Genomic DNA, 23,159 nt, shown 5'->3' on the forward strand with positions numbered 1-23,159 from the left:
ACGTTATGTTTGTCGATCGATTTAGGTTTGATCAACAAGAGCCAAGCTTCGTCTGCGGATAAAGAGTTGAGCGGCGCGACACTACGAGACCTATGGGACAACTCCAACAACTCTATAAATAAACCTCTCGCTCCCATCGGAGGGGGATTATCGCTCACCAGAGCCCACCCAGGTGAGCGCTGCGACTGTGTGCATTGGTTTTCATTGGGTGTGCCATGCAGACAGATCTGGTTCCTCTTGAGGTTTTGCTCCTGTCAAACGGGGGAAAAAAGTATTAACATCTTTAACACTGAATCGATCTTTGATCGTTATGCTACATTTCCTCTCGACTTTGAAGGAAAACAGCACGGCGAGGTGGGTGTTCACTCTCCATTCCGACATCTCACCACTCCGACTAGTGGCTTCCGCGTGCGGTTAGGGTTAGGGTTAGGGTTAGGTATAGGGTTCGTCAACGTCGGAAAGGCGACATGTCGGAAAGGAGAAATGCACCCGGCGAGGTGTGTGGCCTTATTCATTTTCCCTTTACCTGTCCAATTACAGTTTGAATGTTCGCACTTTCTCCGCAAGAGCAATACTGAGTACTGACAGAAACAGAATCAAGCATTATTGGCCTAGAATTTCACATACCGAGAATTTGTCTTTGATTGTCTTCATGCATGCCTTCGTAGTGCATACATACAGTAGCATATCAACAAGTCACGTTTTGTTTTGTAAAGTTATACAGGGATATTTACACACTATAATGTGTGTGCAACTTTATGTACCACTATTGCACAACAAACAGACACCATACAGCTTATAGAGAAGTGGAAGGTGAGTTGGTTCTAAGTTGTATAAGTTCTGACACAGTAGAGTTCTGGCTAAATAAGGCTTGTTAGCTAATTAAGGCTCGTTAGCTAATTAAGGCTTTCCATGAAGCCCAAGGCTCTCGCCACATAGGTTATTTATGTGTAACTTAGAGATGAGCTGGCAAATTATCTCTTTTGGCAGCACAAATCTACAAATCATGCTTTGACAGGATTAGAACACTGCGGAAATAAATAGCAAGTAATCTCTGACATGCCCTGTAGCGTAAACCAGGCCTATAGACAGTGTCTTCTATTGACAGATAAATTGACCCTGTCCTCAAAGGCCCTAAATGTTAATGCGGTCGCGAATGTCTGGAGCCAAAGGACAAAGCAGTGTTTTGGGGTGAGCAGTGTCTGCGACTTCAGAGACGGGGAGACCTCTATACTTCATTTGTCATGTAGACACGCACAATACAAGCCCCTGTTGTGTGCCCTCCTCTCTCTCTCTCTCTATCTCTCTCTTATTCTGCCTTTTTACTCTCAATTTCTCCCTCTCTATTGCTTATTCATGAGATTAACTGTTGGTGTAAGATCAAGTGTCCCTTAAATAGCCCTCAAGCCCCCCCCCCCCCCCCCCCCCCCCCCCCCCAACACACACACACACACACACACACACACACACACACACACACACACACACACACACACACACACACACACACACACACACACACACACACACACACATCACTTCTCCCTAAGAACTTGTCATAACATTTTTGAAACACGCTGGTATTTTAATGCATCCTCTGACTTCTATCTTTCACTGTTTCTTTAAGACTTAAACACTATACTCAGTTGACCGTAGTGTGCTTGTAGATCTGCTAATTTTTGACAAATGTTCGCCTTTTATTTGGTTTACGACTAGGGCCTAGTCATTATCCACATAAAAGACGAACATTCGGATCCCCCAAAAGGAAACCAGATTTCACATTCTGGTAATTTAACATAGCTAAACAATACAAGCTGTAGCTTGTTGAAAATGTTTGTTTATAATTTCATATATAAATAGTGACGCCAGGTTGAAAGTTGTTAAGTCTGTCTGTGGGTTTTATCAATAACTTTGGATATTTTTTTTTCTCCATTTAACGGTTTTGGACATGGCAGGTTTCTGCCCAACAGTGACGATATGTTGATAAGTGAGCTTATTTGCCAGAAAAGTCAACTTATTTATGTCATCTGTTTTCCTTCTCCCTTTCCACTTTGCCCTTTCTTTTCCGCTGTGGTGGCGCACACATCTCCTCTACATCTTCTTTGGGTGGTGAGAGTAGAAGAGAGTGAATCTAAAACCACGGGTAGCCCGTCAGAGAAAACTCTTGTTAAAGAGAGGATACTGGAGAAAATTGACCCCTCCAAAGGTGACAAATGTTTCTAGATTAGTCACCCACTCCTTAACCTGTTATCCCGATTAACTAATCATAATATCATCAAATGATGTGCCTATCTGATGTTAACTTTGAAAATAAAAGCTGTATTTGTACTTAGCTGTCTTGCACTAAAAATTGCTCATCTACAGGCTATAATATAAGCTTGTAGACCTTCTATTTTTGGCAGTGGTGGAAAAAGTACTCAATTGTTTTACTTAAGTAAAAGTATCAATACTGCAATGCAGAAATACTCTGTTACAAGTAAAAGTATGGAATGAAATATTTACTTGAGTAAAAGTACCAAAGTATTGGCATCAAAATATACTTAAAGTACCAAAAGCAAAAGTACTCAAATGTTTGAAAATAGCAGATCTACAAGTTCACGATGCGTCGCATCGCGACGCGTTGTGAGCTTGTAGATCGGCTATTTTCAAATAGCCTATGTATAAAATAGGGCTGAAGTGGTTTCTGTATGTTTTATAATAATTTATATCTGCAAAGTAACTAAAGTTTTCAAATAATTGTAGTGGAGTAAAAGTACAATATTTGCCTCTGAGATGTAGTGGAGTAGAAGTAAAAGTACTGAAAACTGGAAATACTCCAGGAAAGTAAAAATACCTAAAAATTGTACTTAAGTACAGTACTTGAGTACATGTACTTAGTTACTTTCCACCACTGATTTTTGGTGCACGGCACCATGCACTATGAAGTATTCCAAGTCCTTAACTTGCAGATCCATGCATTCTCTAAATCATAACATTGGCAACTATGCATTTGAATAGACTTTATACTCATTTGAGGTGCGACACTAGTCATGCAAACGCACTTCTGGGAGCACACACTGTAGTCCATTGTCATTAGAAAGCCAACAAAGTGTCATGACTGCTGTAACAGTTAACATGTGAAAAGAGACTATCTGATGAACCCAAAACCCCAGCTAGAGATAGGATCCCAAATATACACTTTAACCACACAACTAAGAACCACCATTTCAAACGGATGGTAAACTGCACTAGAACATTACTGTCTTCATGAGGTAACAATGAGTAATTTGACTAATTATATTGATAACCATCTATGGCCGCTAGTGAATTGCAAAGAAGGTGACACTTCCAAAGCTGACTTACTTAGGTCACTTATGTAGTCATTTTGTTTGGGTTGATATTATAGCAATAGCACAGCATGCAAATAACTTACCACCAAATAGGTCTCTTATGTTTTCCTTTATTGTATACTATTTAGATTAAAATGATTTATTTTAGATTATTATCTTAGGCTCTATTCACAGCAGCCATATTATGAAGACATTCACAGGTGTTAACAATGATACTAATGAAGGCTCTGTTCCATTTAGTCTAGCACAGTGGTTTCCACGACCCCCATAACTCTGAGAGTGTACAAATGGAACCAAATGGACCCGTAATGGTTCCATTTGTACACTCTCAGAGTTACACACCTGTAAGGGGCCATTTGGAAGCCCATGAGGGTCCCTGGACCCCAACTGTAGACCCACTGGTGTTTCCAGTGGGCCAACATGCACAATATCAGCACCCTGACTCTGTTTGACCAGAATGGAACAGAGCCTTCATTAGTATAATTGATAACACCTGTGAACGTCTTCATAATATGGCTGCTGTGAATAGAGCCTATAACAAAACTAAAACAAACACTATAATATCTCAAGACGCACAGATGGTCACAGGCAGCTTTCTGTTTTCTGCCAGGGACCTTTGTGAGCACCAAGTACAACCTCTCCGGTGGCTACATCCCTTCCTTCCAGAAGAAAGAGGTGGGGTCGGTGGGACAGAGGATTCAGCTCGCCCCTCTAGCCGGCCAGCACACAAGTAAGACCACCTTCCTTTCACTTAAAGGACGACTTCACCAATTTTCAACCTATCTTCATATAATTAGTCCTCACTAATGCTCATAATAATATGGTACCATTTTTTCCCACTCTGTCTGTCTCATAGGAGGGCTGTGGACAGTTCAGAAACCGGCTTACCAGTGACATCATCGTTGGGCAGGTTTTATTTTTGTTAAAATAATAAAAAATCTGCCATCGATGATGTCACTGGTAGGCGGGTTTCTGAACTGTCCACAGCCCTACTCTGAGACACAGACGGAGAGACAAAAATGGTATCATATTATCATGAGCATAAGTGAGGACCAACTATATGAAGATAGGTTGAAAATGGGTGAAGTCGTCCTTTAACGAGAAAGCAGCAAATGCTGCTGCTCTGTCAGCTCACTGCGCTGCACAGTTCATCTCTTTGTCCGTTTATGTCTGTTTGCATCTTGCTCTGTTTCCATCCTGACCTTTGCTCACTGCCACTGCATTCCTCCTCTGTCTTCACCCTTTCAGTCAATCTATCTTCTTCTCCTGACACTAAAAAAGACAAACAGAAATCTGCCAAGCCAAAGTCTACATCCAACTCATCTCTGAGTGAAAGTACTGAAGGTAATGTGCATGTCTCTGAGTAGGAGTATCTTTTATGTGTTTTACCGCTCTTTGCACGACCCTTTTGAACCATCGCTCCATAAAAATGGCACATTCTCAAATGAAAATGTGTACATATCAAAGGGGTTGTGCAACACAGTGTAACTCTTCTTTTCTTCACTTGTCATTTCCTTCTCCATGTTCTGTCTCAATTATTACTCTTGTTATGGGGCCAGGCTTCCAGCATGGACCCATATTGTTATTCGCATTATTCCGTTTCTTCTTCTGCCACTTTTGGCAGTTCTGGCTGAACCGTGCAGTCGCTTTTTATGAAACTCGGCCATATGATAGATGGTCATGAAAAACGATCAAGAAATAATTCTCACAATCTTTCGTCAAAAGGTGGCGCTATAGCACTCAATTGAAAAATGCCAACTTTGAACAGGTACAACTCATGCCGTGTTTGACCTACAGCCATGAAACTTCGATGCACACATGCGTCTCCTCATGCTGAACAACTTTCACACTCTGACTTTTGACCTCTGACCTTTAGATCTCCCACCATTTTGAATAATATGAAAAACAGTTAAAACCTATCTCCTCCTGGGATTTTTGAGTAATCTGCACGAAACTTTTTACACATGAACTTTGGACCTATACCAAAAAACGTTTGCAAAATATCTTCCATAAGTGAAAAAATGAAGCTTTAATGAGCCAATGAATATTGCAGTTTTATGACAATTATTCATCTGCCCCTAACACATACATGCAGACTTACCATTCTTTGAAACTTTGCAGAAATGTAAAGGGCCATTCCAAATATCACTGAAACCAATCTTACTCCAATTGGTCAAACGGGGCGCTATAGCAATTTTTTGAAAATTGAAACTTTAAACAGGCAAAAGTCATGCCTCGTTTGGCCGACAGCCATTAGACCTGCTTACACATGTGCCTTGACTAATGAGGAACACATCTATCACGTTGACCAGTAAGCACCGCCCTTAGATTGTCCGCAATCTTGAGCAGTTTGAAAAACACTTAAACCCAGGATTTTTCAGCTATTTGCGTGAAACTGTATCATCATTGTGATCTCCTTTCACAGGTTCTTGTCTGTTGGTGGCTTCTCGCTTAAATGTGTGCCCCACAACCTGAAGGTCACCAGTTCAAGCCTCACTTGGTGCAGACTTCATCTGAGTTGCATTTCACACAATATGACTATCAATGAATACATCTGCAATTGTTAAAGATAACATGAAATACTTAATTGAGTGTTTTTTACATACAGCTGATCTACAATCTCACAACTTTTCAGATAGCAATGAGAGTATGTTTTTTCAATGTATAACATACTTCATTGTGAAAATAGCCAATGTACAATCTGACAACTTTTAATGGTTTGTGAGCTTGTAGATCGGCTACTTTCACTAATTTTGGTTCTGAGGAGATGTACAATTTCTTCATTGGTAAATGGTTTGTGAACGAGTGATCTTAGTGTTAGTGAAACAGGGGCTTGGGTCATGACAGAAGGCAAGAGTTTGTGATCCTCAACAGACAATATCAGCCTGGACAAAGATATAGCACTATAGACTAGGCAGAATTTCAGAAAATGTGCTTGTATAAAATGCTGAAGGCATTTCGTGTTTATTTTTGGTATACAACATTTCTAGGGGTATTAAGGGGTGCTGAATCCAAATCTGCTGTATACCCAGCGCAAAAATGTCAATTAAGGCCTCAAAATTGAGAAATTCAACATGGCCGCCAGCGCCAAGACCTCTTTCCAAAAAAACAGGTGCTAAACCCACATTCTTTATTCTACTGACATGAAACTTTGCACAGAACATCTGCACTTATGGGGGAAGAAAGTAGGAATATAGCTGGGGTGCAACCATGAGAGTAACAGGGTGTTTTTGACTGTCTAACTGTAATCTTTGTATAGGCGAGGATACAAAAATGACATTTCTTCAGCGTTTGCAGGAATACTACAGCAATTTGGTAATAACTGTACAGTGTTGGACACCAACATTGGAATCCCCCAAGTCTTAGCTTTCTTCAGGTACCAAGTTTATGCCAGTAGCCCTTATAAGTCTGGATATATAAGCATTTTAGTGTAAGCATGCTGTTTTATAGTAGGGTCCGAAAGTGAGGTTCTGTGACCATCCTTTGGCAAGTATGTTTTTACGATTGATTTGACCTCTATGGACCCTTTAGAAAATATTTAGCCCCCAGGTCCCTCCCAAAAATCCCGGCATTTTTTGCTAGACAGCCAAATTCAAAATGGCGCCCGGCGCCATCTCTAAAAATTAACTTTTGATCTGGATGACCTAGAATCATGTATGAAGGCACTTTTCCATACAAGTCAACCATGAGGATTCCAAATCTGACACAATTTTAATTGTCAGACCTCGTTTTGACTCCGAAATTCAAGATGGCCGACATCCAGTACAGTAAAAACTTATACCCAGGGGGCAATGAACCAGATGGGCTAGAAATAAAAACTTGGTGTCTATTTCATGGTTTCAGAGCATGAGAAACTCAATGGAATACTTATCTTTATGATTGGGTGTGTCTGGACCTTTAATTTGCATATTTCCAAGATGGACGCCACGCAAAAATGAGTTTTACTTTGACTTTTACAGTGACAGCTGACTGTTATGGCAAAAAGTCTGCTTTTTAAGTAATATGAACACATTTGGTCAGTTTGAGCTTTAATTTATATGTTGTCAATATGGCAGACCCACACCATGAGTCTGGTCAGAGTCGTGTAATCCGGGATGCAGAGATGGTAGTCAAGGCAGCAGTGGAGACTAACCCATTTACAGTGAGCACATCATCCATGATCAACATATCTACAGGACAGTGTGCTGATTCCACATCCACAGTCAAGGACGACTTGATGAGTGTGAAAGAACTGGGTCTGAAGGCACTGTGTGAGTCACTGTCCAGTGAACAGAAGAAGACAAGAATAATGAAGCTTAACACTTTCTACACTCAAAACACAAAATCTAAACAATCTAAGGGGAAAACCTCAGCACCTGGCAAGAGCAATGAAATTACTGCCCTCCTGCGCATGACCCTAATCATAGCCAGTGGTGGAGAACTCAACCTTGTTGACTTTATAGGCAACCACGAGTGCAGTGACTTCCCCATGTATGCCATGCGCCATTGGTCGTTCCTGAAAGGTGAAGCATTTGGAACAATCGCTGAACGATACCAAGGTCTGCTGTTGAATGATGTGCCTGCTGGCACAGAGATCATTCACTTCTGTTTTGACCGGTACTGTGGACCTAGTCTTAAGACAGCTGAGCAAGAACACAGATATGCTTGACCAAAACCTACCAAAGAATATGAAGTCAGTATGCATTACACAGCTCCAGATCCTCAGGAGTTTTTTGCTGTGTCAGCTAACAAGGCAAACCTATTGAGTTTCCTCTGTGACGAATGGTGTGAAAATGAGAAACTTAAGTCGGCCCTTGGTCCAACACATCTTTACCTGGGTGGGGGGTTTAAAGAAGAGACAAGGAGTGTGGTGATCAAGGAGGGGTCTATTGAAGATGTCCCTGCACTAGAATCCACACAACAGGAGGCTGATACAAGAATAATACTCCACACCCTGTACAGTGTCCAGAATGACAAAGTTGACAGAGTTGTCAGAATCAGAATCAGAAGACTTTATTGCCATGACATGTGAACATGTTAGGAATTTCATTTGGTACAGCGGAGCACAGTTTACAACAGACAGAAACAACACTCCCCAACACCACAGCAGCCATGGGCGGCGCTGTCATCCATGCCAATGACACAGACATCATCATCATGTGCCTTTACTATGCAGCAACCCATCTCCAAAGCCTTCCAGAGCTGTGGGTGAGAACAGAGCAAAATTCATACCTTCCTATCCATCAAATGGTATCAGCACTGGGTCTCGCACAGTGTCGTGCCCTGCCCTTTATCCATAGTTTAAGTGGCAGAGATACTGTACCACCAGCTATCCCTTCTTCACTGGGAAGAAGGCATGGTTCAAGGCCATCATGCGTCTGGATCTCTGCACTTGAGGAGTTTGGTGAAAACTCTTATGATTCCCTCTCAGATGACGTCCATCAATCAGGCACGAGACCTCACAATTGCTGTATATACATCCAAAGCGGACCACCAGGAGGATTTTGACCTGAGTAAGCTTAGAGTGTACAAGTTCCTCAATACTAGATCAACCCTCTTAAAGCTGCTGCCCCCGACAGATAATTCCTTTGACCTGCACCTGAGAAGAGCTGTTCTAGCAACCATAATAGATAAATGTGCACATATCGCCAAGCCGGATATTCCTTCTTTCACAGAGTATGGATGTTCTCTCAGTGCTAGCAATGCAGTCCCCCTTGCATCTACCGAGCCAGCCTGGCCTGTGTCAATGAACAAGGCAATATCATGCAGCTGTATCAAAGGCTGCCAGAAAAACTGTTCCCGTGCAAAGAAGGCAATTCCATTCTACTTAGGATGCCGTTGCCAGGGACTGGAGACACGATGCAGCAGGATCAGTGCAACATGACAACAGTGACAGTGAATAGCATTGTACCATAGTATCATTGGCTTTAGAAGCAGGCAAGACTGAACCATAGAGGTCAAAATGAACCTTTTGTAGGCAACCTCAACTCCGCTTTTACTCTATTTGTCACTAAGTAGTCTATCTTTTGTTATGTTACTTGAATGCATACCACTATGTTAATTTGTAAAGCCCTAAAGTTGAAGTTTTTGGCAAGTCTTGGAGTGTGCATGTGTCTGTTTATATTGTATTTAGTTTATGATACATAAGGTACATTGTGGGCTTTTTCTCCGATTTTTCTCTGCAATCATCCCCACAACTATAGATCTATAAATCAATAAATGGAAAATGTAATACCATACATTATTTATGACTGCAGCCATATTGACAACATATAAATTAAAGCGCAAACTGACCAAATGTGTTCATATTGCTTAAAAAGCAGACTTTTTGCCATAACAGTAAGCTGTCACTGTAAAAGTCATAGTAAAACTCATTTTCGCGTGGCGTCCATCTTGGAAATATGCAAATGAAAGGTCCAGACACACCCAATCATAAAGATAAGTATTCCATTGAGTTTCTCATGCTCTGAAACCATGAAATAGACACCAAGTTTTTATTTCTAGCCCATCTGGTTCTTTGCCCCCTGGGTATACGTTTTTACTGTACTGGATGTCGGCCATCTTGAATTTCGGAGTCAAAACGAGGTCTGACAATTAAAATTGTGTCAGATTTGGAATCCTCATGGTTGACTTGTATGGAAAAGTGCCTTCATACATGATTCTAGGTCATCCAGATCAAAAGTTAATTTTTAGAGATGGCGCCGGGCGCCATTTTGAATTTGGCTGTCTAGCAAAAAATGCCGGGATTTTTGGGAGGGACCTGGGGGCTAAATCTTTTCTAAAGGGTCCATAGAGGTCAAATCAATCGTAAAAACATACTTGCCAAAGGATGGTCACAGAACCTCACTTTCGGACCCTACTATAAAACAGCATGCTTACACTAAAATGCTTATATATCCAGACTTATAAGGGCTACTGGCATAAAATTGGTACCTGAAGAAAGCTAAGACTTGGGGGATTCCAATGTTGGTGTCCAACACTGTACAGTTATTACCAAATTGCTGTAGTATTCCTGCAAACACTGAAGAAATGTCATTTTTGTATCCTCGCCTATACAAAGATTACAGTTAGACAGTCAAAAACACCCTGTTACTCTCATGGTTGCACCCCAGCTATATTCCTACTTTCTTCCCCCATAAGTGCAGATGTTCTGTGCAAAGTTTCATGTCAGTAGAATAAAGAATGTGGGTTTAGCACCTGTTTTTTTGGAAAGAGGTCCTGGCGCTGGCGGCCATGTTGAATTTCTCAATTTTGAGGCCTTAATTGACATTTTTGCGCTGGGTATACAGCAGATTTGGATTCAGCACCCCTTAATACCCCTAGAAATGTTGTATACCAAAAATAAACACGAAATGCCTTCGGGGTTATGCTTCTCTGAAAATTGACCCTGTCTACTATAGGTAGTGTTGCAGCTACCTAAGAGTGCTTCATGACCGTAAGGTTGCCGGTTCAAGCCTCACTTGATGCAGACTCATTTAAGTTGAAATGCAAAAAACATGACTCAATCTATTCCGTTTCCATGGCGCTCTCTCTCTCTCTCTCTTCAATCTATTCCATTTCCATGTCTTTCTCTTCAATCTATTCCGTTTCCATGTCTCTCTCTCTGTCTCTTCAATCTATTCCATTTGTCTCTCTCTATGTCTCTTCAATCTATTCCGTATCTATCTATCTATCTATCTATCTATCTATCTATCTATCTATCTATCTATCTATCTCTCTCTCTCTCTCTCTCTCTCTCTCTCTCTCTCTCTCTCTCTCTCTCTCTCTCTCTCTCTCTCTCTCTCTCTCTCTCTCTCTCTCTCTCTCTCTCTCTCTCTCTCTCTCTCTCTCTCTCTCTCTCTCTCTCTCTCTCTCTCTCTCTCTCTCTCTCTCTCTCTCTCTCTCTCTCTCTCTCTCTCTCTCTCTCTCTCTCTCTCTCTCTCTCTCTCTCTCTCTCTCTCTCTCTCTCTCTCTCTCTCTCTCTCTCTCTCTGAGGGGTGGCCATAGCTGAGTGGTTAGGGAGCCAGAGACTCTGGTTGCCCCAGGTACGATTCCAGGCCAGGTCAGCAAATGTGTCGATGAAATGAAATTTGTCCCTGAGCAAGACTCTTAACCCCTAATTGCTCACAGGCACTCATTGGAAACACGACCGCAAGGACTTTCATGAACTGACCTGTTAAAGGAATTATCATTTCTCTCTCCTGGCCCCATATTATCGCTGCTTGCAGCTATATTATTACCCTTAATTTTCTGTTATTGTGAAACCACCTTGCCTTGCATATAAAACATGGAACTTATGCCATTTGCATTATATCGGCTCAACTCAACTCCTTTTTTGGGGTTTTCCAAAACTACTTGGCAATACCAAAAGGTGACGCGAAAACACTACTGATTTGTCAGAGGGAATCGTCACTAGCGTCATTGCATAATTGATAGGGGAGAACGGACTCCCCTATCTGCATGGAAGCTCCCAAACTATACGTTGTAAATGTGAAATTTAATCAATACTGAGCAACTGCATGGCCCATTTCTCACCTGAAATGCAGAAAAAAACAGACTTTACATTTGTTAAAATAGGCGAATTGCTGCTATCCTATATACTCCTATAATGCCAACGGTGGGGGTCGATAGGGGGATCTGTGGAGTCACGCGATTTTCATTTCTACGTTGGTAAGTGATTTGACACACATCAAACATAACACTTAAAATGACCGGATGTCTCCTTTAATGGATTAACTGTACAGGTTAAATAGTTTCCAGACATTAGCTTATAACTTAAACACTCTCCTCGCAGAGGGGTTTGACGTCGCCGCATTGATGGGGTCCTATATGCAGAGGAAAACAAAGTTTGAATGCTGTGGATAGATTGAAAGAGACAGCGACTTAACCACTGATCGATTGATTGACATTTTCCAGACTATGACGGGTGGAGGAGGAGGTCGGACAGGACTCAGATGAAGGGGCCCAACTACTCCGCCCTGGGGAAGAACTCTGGGAACCTTCTGACGCGAGCTCCCACCGTACAGCCGGTCCATGGCCGGGTGGACTGGGCGTCCAAATACGGAGGCAATCGGTAGCCAGAGAGGACATGATTCAAGTCCTAGTGGCTTGTCGAGAGGTGCCGTCTAATTGCGTACATCAGTAGAGGAAAATCAATGTCAATCTAGACACGGATGTCCTCCTACTATGACTTGAAGAATGAATCTGCCTCCCTAATCAGATGTCTACCCTGATACCCTCTACCAAATTACATCATCAATCATTGACAGAGATAATCTCTTACTGGGTCAGTATCAGTAAGGTTATCTTGTACCTAGCTCATTGTTCCACAAGTATTGTATTGTATGTGTGGATGATGCCATCCTAAAGCCAGAAAAATCAACTGATAATGACAATATTTGAAAGAAATGAGGCAACAGCAGGCCTTTTTTTGTATCAAGCGTAACGGACTCTCTGGAAAAATGATCAGAATTCTTTAGACAAATACATTCTCAAGGGGGTGCATGCTATACCTTTTCTTTGTCTAGGTATGAAGTATGCTATGACATAATTATATTAAACCGAAACAAGCTGGAACCATATATGAAGAAACTGGGGAAATGCTGATGGCTACCATGACAACTCCACCACACCATCATCTTGGTGACATAATGTATCATGGCACGTCTTGGTGCATGTTCCGGAAGCAAGTGACATTTTATGACTTTTTGCACATGCTGGCATCTTTTTGTGATGTGAGCAAACCTAATGTATGTGGGGAAATACTGCGTATAGATGTGTTCCTTTTTCTTCACATGGAGAGAAGAGGGTGGTGCACCTGATGCTGAATACAGGCTGTTTAAACCACATGAACCCATGTCCCTATTCTGGGGATTAACATTTGGTGAAAATAGCAGATCCACAAGCTCACAATAGGCTCTATGCACAGCAGCCATAATTGACAGAAATTGGGCCCCTTCCTTAGGCTCTGTTCCATTTAGTGTAGCACAGTGGTTCTCAAACGTTTTAATTTCAAGTACAAATGGAACCAAATGGACCCAATTGCACACTCTCAGAGTTACAGACCCACAAGAGGTCGTTTGGAACCCCCTTAAAGACTATTTGAGACCCACTGGTGTAGCAGAGTGTTTCCAGTGAGCCAACATGCACAACATCAGCACCCTGACTCTGTTTGACCAGAATGGAACAGAGCCTTCATTAGTATCATTGGTAACACCTGTGAAGGAAGTAAGGAAGAGGCCCAATTTCTTTCCAATATGGCTGCTGTGGATAGAGCGTAATTGAGCTTGTAGATGGACCATTTGTGGCAAAGAGATTTGGTGTAGAGTGAAAAAAGTGAGTGATTAAGAAACCCACTAGTTCCCTGCGGGCAACCCTCTGGTGCAGCATGGAGGATGCAGCGAGAGCCAATTCTTTTACACCGACTAGATATTCTTCACACTTTATTGTAAGCTTAGATCCGTTTAAGTTGTTTTTTATTCTAGTTTTTATTGTCAGGTAATCTTTTTATTGTTTAAGATATCATTATTTTACTACTAATAAAGCAAAGATGATATTGCTTTATTCCTCCTGCGTTAACTGACCAGTTTCACCATATGAAAGACTTGGAGACCTTCTGTATGATAGGCTTTCAAAAGGAATATTAACTGTCAATGTTGCAAACTTCTTTGTATGTAAATGAGGCAAATAAAACCTGACCGTTTTATAAACATTTTTACATAACATTTAATGTGTTCTTTGCACTAAAATTCATGGGCATTATGACATCCACTCATTATATAAACAAGAAGATTTCATTCTCAATTGTACTTTTTAATATATAAACAAAATATAAACAGTCAATATTTGAGGAGAATTCCCTCAAGCAGAGAAAACTTAAATGAGAAGAGTGATAGTGAAGAGTGATATTTTTTACATCCTGGGTTTGTACAACACTTCATTTGGACTCCTGCGGTTTCTGGAGCATTCCAACACCAAGCTTCCCCAGCATCAGAAGACTGGAAGAAATATGAGATTATTCACACAGCCTGACATTGGGTGCAAACGTTTTTTTGGTGCAATATCGTATCTTGAAATATAACAAAGGGAAATAAAAAAGCAGGAATGTGTCAAACTAACTATATAGGCCTGAAATAAAACACACTGTGCTTGTATGTGTAAGTGTTTACCTTGCTGCACACATCAGTCCAGCTGGCATGAACTTCCGGGATCCATAAAACCTCTTTCCCATGACTGCTGACAGAGCTCCTGATGTTGCTGTAAAGATGCATGAGAGACAAGTCAATGTGGACCCAGTGCACAGCAAGATTAAACATTAGGGGTGTGCCGATTATCGTCCCGCGATAGATACATTTTCGTGACGAGAGAGCGAGAGAGCTATATATATATATATATATATATATATATATATATATATATATATATATATCTCTATCTCTATATCTAAAATGCACAAACAGAAGTATTTGTTTGCATTTGCTTCCCCCCAACCCATATATTTTCATAATAAAAATGTGCCATATATCGTATCGTATCGATATCGTGAGCCCAATATCGTGTATCGTATCGTGCAATTAGTGGCACCGGCACACCCCTACTAAACAAGATAATGGTATTAGCCCATGTTGCAATAATGTCATTACGTTTTAACACTTGTACTTTTGACATAAAGCATAAATATTTGATACTATGACAGCTTCTTCTAGAGGGAATGCAACTGTCATATAAAGAAACATCCTATAGAGTGCTTTGCCATAAAAGATTACACAATATATTGCGCATAAATGAGGACGCAGGAGATTAGAAACACATATTCGTAGTTTACCGATCGGCTAGGTGAGAGATATACAAGAAGCCTATGTTCTTAATTCACCAACCTAGGGATACCCAAATGTTGTTGGGGTCATTGGAGATCTGGTATGCCCCGAAGCCTGCCAGGCCACCAAAGACAAAGCCAGCAGCCATAGAGGGGACACTGCCTGAAAGAAACCCCAAAAACACATGGTCAACGACAACTACTGTGGTTATACAGCGTGACTAGATCATTGGTTCTCAAACATTTTCAAACTGTTCCTCATTTTGCTGGGGACCCCAGGAGGTCCCCAGACCTCACTTTGAGAACCACTGGACTACATATACTGGTATGATCTAATTGCACCATTTCACAGAGATGTGTCACCTCGCTGAGAGAGAACGTACGTTTCTTTCAGTATATATAATACAGCGGTTATAATACAGTATGTGCATTATATGTGCGTACCGGCCACCCTTCCCAAATCATATCAAATCCATAGATCAGTGGTTCTCAAAGTGGGGTCCTTGAGGGGGTTCCAGGGGGTCCCCAGCTAAATCTGTCAATACAGCATCAAAATCTGTTTACCAAGTTTTAATCCTATACATCGGCCATTTGAAAATAGCCGACCTACAAGCTCACACATACATGTGTTGCCTTTTCAGGCTGCGACCCCCCAAAATAATCATATTTGAACAGGGGACCCCCACCCTGATAAGCACTCGGAATTGTAGGAGTTGAGACATTTAGTGTGACTCGGTTCCATAGATAAATATAGTGAAAATAGCAGATCTACAAGTTCACACCGCCTCGCAATGCCCGAAATCACTACCCACAGGTTGAGAAGCACTGCCATGGATAACTCACCTGCTTTGACATAACCGATCACTCCCCCGGATGCGATCAGGGCTGCGTACCCATATCCTACCCAATCAACAGACATGTTTGATGATGACACCTGCAAACAAAACAAAACACATACAGAGCAACGGTTGAGTAAAAGCAAAGCAAATCCTTGTTCAGAACACGTCGTGGTAAGTATATCACTCAGGACTTACATTTGCAAACACACTCGTATTAAGGTTATCTGGCTGCACTGTCGCAGAGCTGTTGAACAGCACTAACTGAGCAATGAGAAGAGGAAACATAGTGGCCTCTCCTAACAACCGCCTCTTGATCATAAACGCATCATGTCTCATATCTTGGAGTCTTATGAGTGGTTTCATGAGGGGTGTGTGTCTGGTGTACGAGATAACAGTAACACACATGCTGCTTGAATGTAGCCGCAAGCAACTCTTATAGATGATCCTATTTTTAATATCTGGAATCTGGAGTTGCAATACCAATCCTTGGTATTCTTGTTTCATAAAAAAAAACACTGTAGACATGTTTTGAGCTACTTTGCCAATAAATTCCGTGCAGATGATTATTTTTTCAGAGTGTCAGAGTTTGGAAGCGCTCGTTTTGAATAACGCAATGTCCATTGAGTGATTTCCTGTTTGGATGTCAAGGTAAAGGCTCTGTAAAGGCTCTATGCGCAGCAGCCAAATTGGGCCCCTTCCTTATTTCCTTCACAGGTGTTATCAATGATTCTAAAGAAGGCTCTGTTCCATTTAGTGTAGCACAGTGGTTCTCATACGTTTTAATTTTCAAGGACCCCCATAACTCTGAGTGTACAAATGGGTGTGTACACTCAGAGTTACACATCCGTTAAGGGACCATCTGGAACCCCCTCAAGGAACCATGAGGGTCCCTGGTCCACACTTTGAGACCCACTGGTGTAACAGAGTGTTTCCAGTGGGCCAACATGCACAATATCAGCACCCTGACTCTGTTTGACCAGAATGGAACACAGACAGCCTCAATCAGCATCACCTCTGAAGGAAGTAAGATGTGGCCCAATTTCTTTACAATATGGCTGCTGTGCATAGAGCAGGGGTCTTCAACCTTCTCAGGCCATGCAAGGACCCCCAAGCTGAGAGAGATGAAGCAGGGACCCCCTCTATATTGTATAAAATTGTGTTTCAGATTAATCTTTTTTTTTTGTTTACTTGGTCTGCTCTTTTTCCCTCTACCTCTTTGCCAAAAATAGCAGATCTACAAGCTCACAACGCGAGGCGTTGTGAGCTTGTAGATCTGCTATGTTTGGCTCAAGTTCTCCTCAAAAAAGGGATGTTAGGGTTCAAGTAGCCTCGGAAACCCATGGCTTTTTTTTTGTTACAAAAGGGTTCAAGTGGTTAATGTAAAAAAAAAAATATCATGTCACACAAAGATTTGGCGGCCCCCCTGTAGTAACTCTGAGGACCCCCTAGGGGTCCCGGACCCCCTGTTGAAGACCCCTGGCATAGAAGCTATTTTACAGATATTAAACATAGGATCTAAGAGTTGCTTGCGGCTAGCTTGAATGATAATGCTCCATAATGCCAATATAGCTAGCTGCACCAAGTTCAACACCATAGCCTAGCAGCCATCTCTCTCCTCCCATGGTTTCAGCATTATACACAAGTGTTCAAATGGCACATGTACATCAGCACGGTCAATCTACGCCACCGATTGGCTAAAAAATACCTGTAATTTGACACATTAAAGGTATTAAGAGCACAAAGCTTACGCACAACCTTGCCGCTCGTCCAGTTTGTCCTTTGACTCTATTCCTTGTTCCTCGCCGAGCATGTATGACCGATGCACAAGCGTTGTGCAACATAGATATGTGTCTATGTTGTGCAACTTCTGCTTGTAGACGCAATGCCCGACGGGAAATGTAGGCGTTATTATGTTACTGGAGTATTTCCGATTTTCAGTGCTTTTTACTTTTACTCCACTTACTCCACACTACCTCCACTATCTCAGATACGTATATTGTACTTTTTACTCCACTGCAATTATTTGAAAACTTTAGTTACTAGCTACTTTGTAGATTTTGATTATTATTACAAAACATAACCATACATTTTGGCCATTTGAAAATAGCAGATCTAAAAGCTCACAATGCGTTGTGATGTGAGCTTGTAGATCTACTATTTTGAGATTTTTATATATTTGAACACTTGTGAGATGGGACATTCGGAATAATGAGTAATTTCTACTTTTGGTACTTTAAGTACATTGTGATACCAATACTTGTACTTTTACTGAAGTCAATTTCTGAATTCTGGACTTTTACTTGTAAGTTAGTAAGTAATTTCTACTATAGTAGTATTAGTTAAGTAAAAGTATCAATACTGCAAGAATTCTTGCAGTATTGATACTTTTACTTAAGTAAAACATGTGAGTACTACTTTTTCCACCACTGGATGTCAACTCTATGGTTAGGCCTATAAGTCCCTCCATGGTTATGTCCAGCATCATGGATGTCACTACAGACTGCAGATCAGTCCAAACCATAGTAGGCTAATAATGATGATAATAATAATAATAATTTGGTCCCCATTCCATAGGGTGTTGCTGTTGTTGCTTTTGTTATTATTATCATTATTATATTAATTCTTATATTATTAGCAACAACAACAATATATAATAATGTTTATTAATAATAATATTAATAAACATTATTTGTTTAGCACTTTTTAAAGCAGAGTTACAAACTGCTTCGCACAGCATCAAAGATAAAAACAAATGAAAAATAGTGCGAGAAACAACGGCTGTAAATATATTTATATGTGAGAAACATAGTAAAAGATCATATAATATAAATGTATATATTTGAATGTGCAAATAAAACTGCTCTTGGTGAATACATCTTTGAATTGTAACCTTACAACCACAAGATGGCGCCACGAGATCAGGTATAAGAGGCTTATCTCAGCCGAGCTCAGCTCATTACACTTTAAGGAAGTCTGCGCGTTTATTGCACTTAAAAGTTAGTTCTTCTGTCCCAACACTTTATCCTTTATATAAGAGGAAAAGTCCACGACACAATCAACACAATATCTGCTTCGGAAATCGTGTTCTCAACAATGGGTAGAAAGTGATTGTCATAAACATGGAGGATTAAGCTTGGGAGGGTGATGAAAGTTTTCATCTGATTGAGCACTGAGCAGTGGTGTAATGTAACTAAGTACATGTACTCAAGTACTGTACTTGACCTCAAAAGTACACTTTTGAGGTCTTTAAAAATAAAAATAAAAATCTGCATTTACTTTTCTGGAGTATTTGAAAATACTGTACTTTTACTTCTACTCCACATCTCAAAGGCAAATATTATACTTTGCTAACTCCCCTACAATTATTTCAAAACTTAAGTTACTAGTTAAATTATTATAGGCTATTATTATGAAATGTAAAGCTATTTTATATGGTATGACAGTCATGTTTCAGGGCTATTTTATACCTAGGCTATTTGAAAATAGCTGATCTACAAGCTCACAGCCTGTCGCATCGCGACTCGTTGTGAGCTTGTAGATCTGCTTTTTTCAAACATTTTGGTACTTTTACTTTTGGTACTTTAAGTATATTTTTGAATGATGCCAATATTTGTGTACTTTCACTCAAGTGACATTTTGAACACAGACCTTTTACTTGTAACAGAGTATTTCTACATGTTATTATATATTGATACTTTTACTTAAGTAAAATTAAAAAATGAGTACTTTTATGAAGACTAATCCATAAGGCCTATCAACAACGTCTATCAGGGATTTGGTAAAGTGGTCGTAAACAATTTCACCATGTGCAATTATATAGGGATATATGGACTTTAGAGCGTTCATATCATATTACAGCTCAATTGGCTTATGTCAACTCTGACCACCTGTTTTCTGTGACTGGCACCGTTTTGGCACATTTATTCATTGGAATGCACCCAGCGCACACATTCTCATTTGGTTTCAATCAGTGGTGGAAAGTAACTAAGTACATGCACTCAAGTATTGTACTTAAGTACATCCATGAGGAACTTTTACTTTACTGGTGTATTTCCAATTTTCAGTACTTTTACCTCTAGTCCTCTACACCTCAGAGGCAAATATTGTACTTAATTGCTCCACTACAATTATTTGAAAACTTTAGTTACTAGTTACTTTGTAGATTTTGATCATTATTACAAAACACTTCAACCCATATATTTCGGCCATTTGAAAATAGCCGATCTACAAGCTCACAATTGTAGATCTGCTATTTCCAAAATATTTATATACATTTGAAAACTTGTGAAACAGGACATTATGCACAATGAGTAGGCCAACTTTCTACTTGGTACTTTAAGTACATTTTGATACCAATACTTTTGTACTTTTACTGAAGTCAATTTTGAATTCCGGACTTGTACTTGAAACAGAGTATTTCTACAATGCAGTATTGATACTTTTACTTAAGTAAAAAAAAAATGCGAGTATACTTCTTCCACCACTGGTTTCAATTACATGGGATCTATACCGGCTATTTATCTGGAGCTCCTTGGTTGAAGGGTGCGTTCTCCTCTACGGCAGCAGGGAGGCGCTATAAGCCAATTTATTGTTCTCGATTAGGAGATTACCTTGAAAGGACTTCTAATCTTTTATCACCTCTTTAACAGACACGCGTTTTGTGCATTTCACTAGTCTGTTCAGCCCTGGCAGGGTGCTGGGATCCTCTTGGAATCTGGTAATCGCATGACTGCTGGAAGTCAGGCGAGATGTTTAGTTATAGCCTATAGTGATTCTTCAGTGATCTAACTTTTTCATTGTGAAGGACCCCCAAACGTACGTTGGGTGTGTGTGTGTGTGTGTGTGTGTGTGTGTGTGTGTGTGTGTGTGTGTGTGTGTGTGTGTGTGTGTGTGTGTGTGTGTGTGTGTGTGTGTGTGTGCGTGCGTGCGTGCGTGCGTGCGTGCGTGCGTGCGTGCGTGCGTGCGTGCGTGCGTGCGTGCGTGCGTGCGTGTGTGTGTGTGTGCGCCTAATAATGTTCAATGAAAACAATTAAATAGTAGATCTACGAGCTCACAAAGTGTCACTTTAGATCTGCTATTTTCAAATAGCCAATGTTTAAAGTGGTTATTCTGATGCTATTAACTCCCTTGGACCCCTGGGGGTCCCCGGACCACACTTTGAGAACCACTGGCCTAGAGGTCGTAGAATGATTGAGCTTTGGGCTATTTAATATCGATGTGAACGTGTAGTTTCCATGACGATTTTCGAACTTGTTCTTCTAACTGGAGGATTGCATCGCCATCAATCAATATTTACTCTGAGACAATAATAACCCAAGGTACAGCAGAGTTTAGAATAATGCTTTGCGATGCAAATTACGCACGAAGCTATACGCGACTATGCATGTAAGGATGTTCAAGTTAGTTGGCCCTCGTTTCGATAGAGTTGCACCTATATCAATTAAGTCCAATTAAGGCTAATTGTTTGTAATATATGTAAATCATAGGTTGTAGGCCATTCATACCTGGATGGAGCAAAGTGGCTATGACTACTTATAGCCTATTAATAGCCTACTACTGCTGCTTATAATAAATGATAAAATGATAAAATATAATAATATAGGCTGATAATCTAATAATAATAATAACAAACGGGTGCATTCATTTGATCTAGTCCTTCACAGGTGTACCTGTATATGGACTCATTGTTGACATCTATATCATCTATTTAAACAGTGCGTGGTTTTATGAAGCTCTAGCTGAAATTGTGCCAGAGGCCCCTTGGTGTGTTGAATTAGTGGTTGAAACCCAGCCCTATAGACAAACAGGTTAGATATTCAAATGGGACCCCATTTCTAGATTGACTCTGTTCCACAGATAAATATTGGGGGAAATAGCAGATCTACAAGCAATGTTTGCCTCTTTCTTATGTTATTTGACAATTTGGCCAATGTCTGACCAGTTTTTATAGTATAGTTTGTTTATTACTTTTGATGCATAAATTGTCTTTTTTTTCCCTGTTTTCTTTTTTAGGTCACTTCACACTGTCATCTGAGGACCCCCCCAAAAAAACATGTGGGGACCCCCCTGGGGGTCCAGACCCACAGGTTGAGAGCCACTGCCTTAACACACTCCCAGACAGAGAAGAGCTCTCCCATAACAGCTCTTCTGAATGTGTGTAACTTGGTTCCATAACCTGGTTCATATGCCTCAAACAATATTTCTGATTGCTCCCATGCTTTCCCCTTCTGCCCAGCCCAGGTCTATACTATAGCTGCAGGTATTGTGTATGTATGTGCAGTCCAGATCGATTGCGTGGTTGCCTTTGAAGTCAAACATCAAATGTTTTGTTTTGAATAATCAATTGGAAAAAAATATGATCTATGATGAGAACCCATTTGGAAAATTGCCGAGATGCAAAAAATTAGAACAAAAACAACAACAGAAAGTAAAAGTGTCAGGATAAACAGTATTATATTTATTAGAAATGTTTGATGCACTCCACCGTCTATCTCCATCCGTCTGCTTGCCCCCCCCCCCCCCCCCCCCCCCAAAAAAAAGCACCAATGAAATCATCTCTATTTATGCACAATCAATTTGTTTGTGCTCTGTCAGAAACTTTCAAGAAAAAAAGGGTGTTTGGCTAATAGATGTGACCAGTATCACCTAGGTGTGTGTGTGTGTGTGTGTGTGTGTGTGTGTGTGTGTGTGTGTGTGTGTGTGTGTGTGTGTGTGTGTGTGTGTGTGTGTGTGTGTGTGTGTGTGTGTGTGTGTGTGTGTGTGTGTGCACGCGCGCGCGCGCGCGCGCGTGCGCTCCCTCTCTCTCTCTCTCAGCTCATTCACTCGTGGCCCGAGGGGTCTACATAAGTATGTATTAGAAATAAACAGAGGATAAATAAATAATGACCCTCCCAATACAGCAGGGCTATAGCCTTTTGTGTAAAAGTAATGATGCTGGCAGTTAACCTTCAAGTTTTTTAACTTGACACAGTTTCATATACAGTGTAAATTCTAAAAAAGATTCACTGAGATATATAAAACAATAAAGAGTGGGGGGGGGGGGGGGGGGTAAAGGTTAATTGGCTTATGACTAACGTATTTGTTATCATTTTAGATTGTATTGGTTCTACAAAGTGGTGTTTTATACTTTGGCTATCCAAAAACAGCATATATACAAGCTCATAGTGCCACGAGCTTGTTGATCTGCTAGTTTTTTTTTAAATCGTGAAAATGTGTGCA

The 23,159-nt window shown here is 40.7% G+C and overlaps 2 protein-coding genes across 5 annotated transcripts in view; one reads left to right on the top strand and one right to left on the bottom strand.

Moving 5' to 3' along the window:
- The window catches only part of mak (male germ cell-associated kinase), a 32,054-nt gene extending 18,932 nt beyond the window's left edge, over positions 1–13,122 (top strand). The window contains exons 11-15 of the mRNA XM_084048442.1: positions 26–172; positions 2,120–2,206; positions 3,940–4,059; positions 4,578–4,673; positions 12,204–13,122. Of these exons, the coding sequence (XP_083904568.1) occupies positions 26–172; positions 2,120–2,206; positions 3,940–4,059; positions 4,578–4,673; positions 12,204–12,364 (611 nt within the window). The 3' untranslated portion in view covers positions 12,365–13,122. The remainder of the gene's footprint in view (positions 1–25; positions 173–2,119; positions 2,207–3,939; positions 4,060–4,577; positions 4,674–12,203) is intronic.
- Positions 13,123–13,996: 874 nt separating this feature from the next.
- Positions 13,997–17,764, bottom strand: LOC311038844 (transmembrane protein 14C-like). Of its 4 annotated transcripts, none has more exons than XM_084048457.1 (5): positions 17,697–17,764; positions 15,946–16,036; positions 15,164–15,265; positions 14,456–14,543; positions 13,997–14,284 (listed from the first exon to the last, which is right to left on the bottom strand). In XM_084048457.1, exons 2-5 carry the CDS (start codon positions 16,019–16,021, stop codon positions 14,224–14,226), a joined length of 327 nt encoding a protein of 108 aa, XP_083904583.1. In that variant the 5' UTR covers positions 16,022–16,036; positions 17,697–17,764; the 3' UTR covers positions 13,997–14,223. The 4 variants fall into 4 exon arrangements, with proteins under 4 accessions (XP_083904583.1, XP_083904581.1, XP_083904582.1 ...); XM_084048455.1 differs by having other exon boundaries at positions 17,690–17,762; XM_084048456.1 differs by having other exon boundaries at positions 17,694–17,755.
- Between the last annotated feature and the right edge of the window lie 5,395 nt (positions 17,765–23,159).

Source organism: Gymnoscopelus microlampas (genome assembly GCF_963454915.1).
Source record: "Gymnoscopelus microlampas genome assembly, chromosome: 22".
NCBI lineage: Eukaryota > Metazoa > Chordata > Actinopteri > Myctophiformes > Myctophidae > Gymnoscopelus > Gymnoscopelus microlampas.

Coding starts and splice junctions, on each gene's coding strand:
- LOC311038844 (XM_084048454.1), bottom strand. CDS start 16,226: ATGTTTCCTCTTCTCATTGCTCAGTTAGTGCTGTTCAACAGCTCTGCG. Junction 16,037..16,136: donor ATACGAGTGTGTTTGCAAAT/GTAAGTCCTGAG, acceptor TTTTGTTTGCAG/GTGTCATCATCAAACATGTC. Junction 14,285..14,455: donor GGACTGATGTGTGCAGCAAG/GTAAACACTTAC, acceptor TATTTCTTCCAG/TCTTCTGATGCTGGGGAAGC.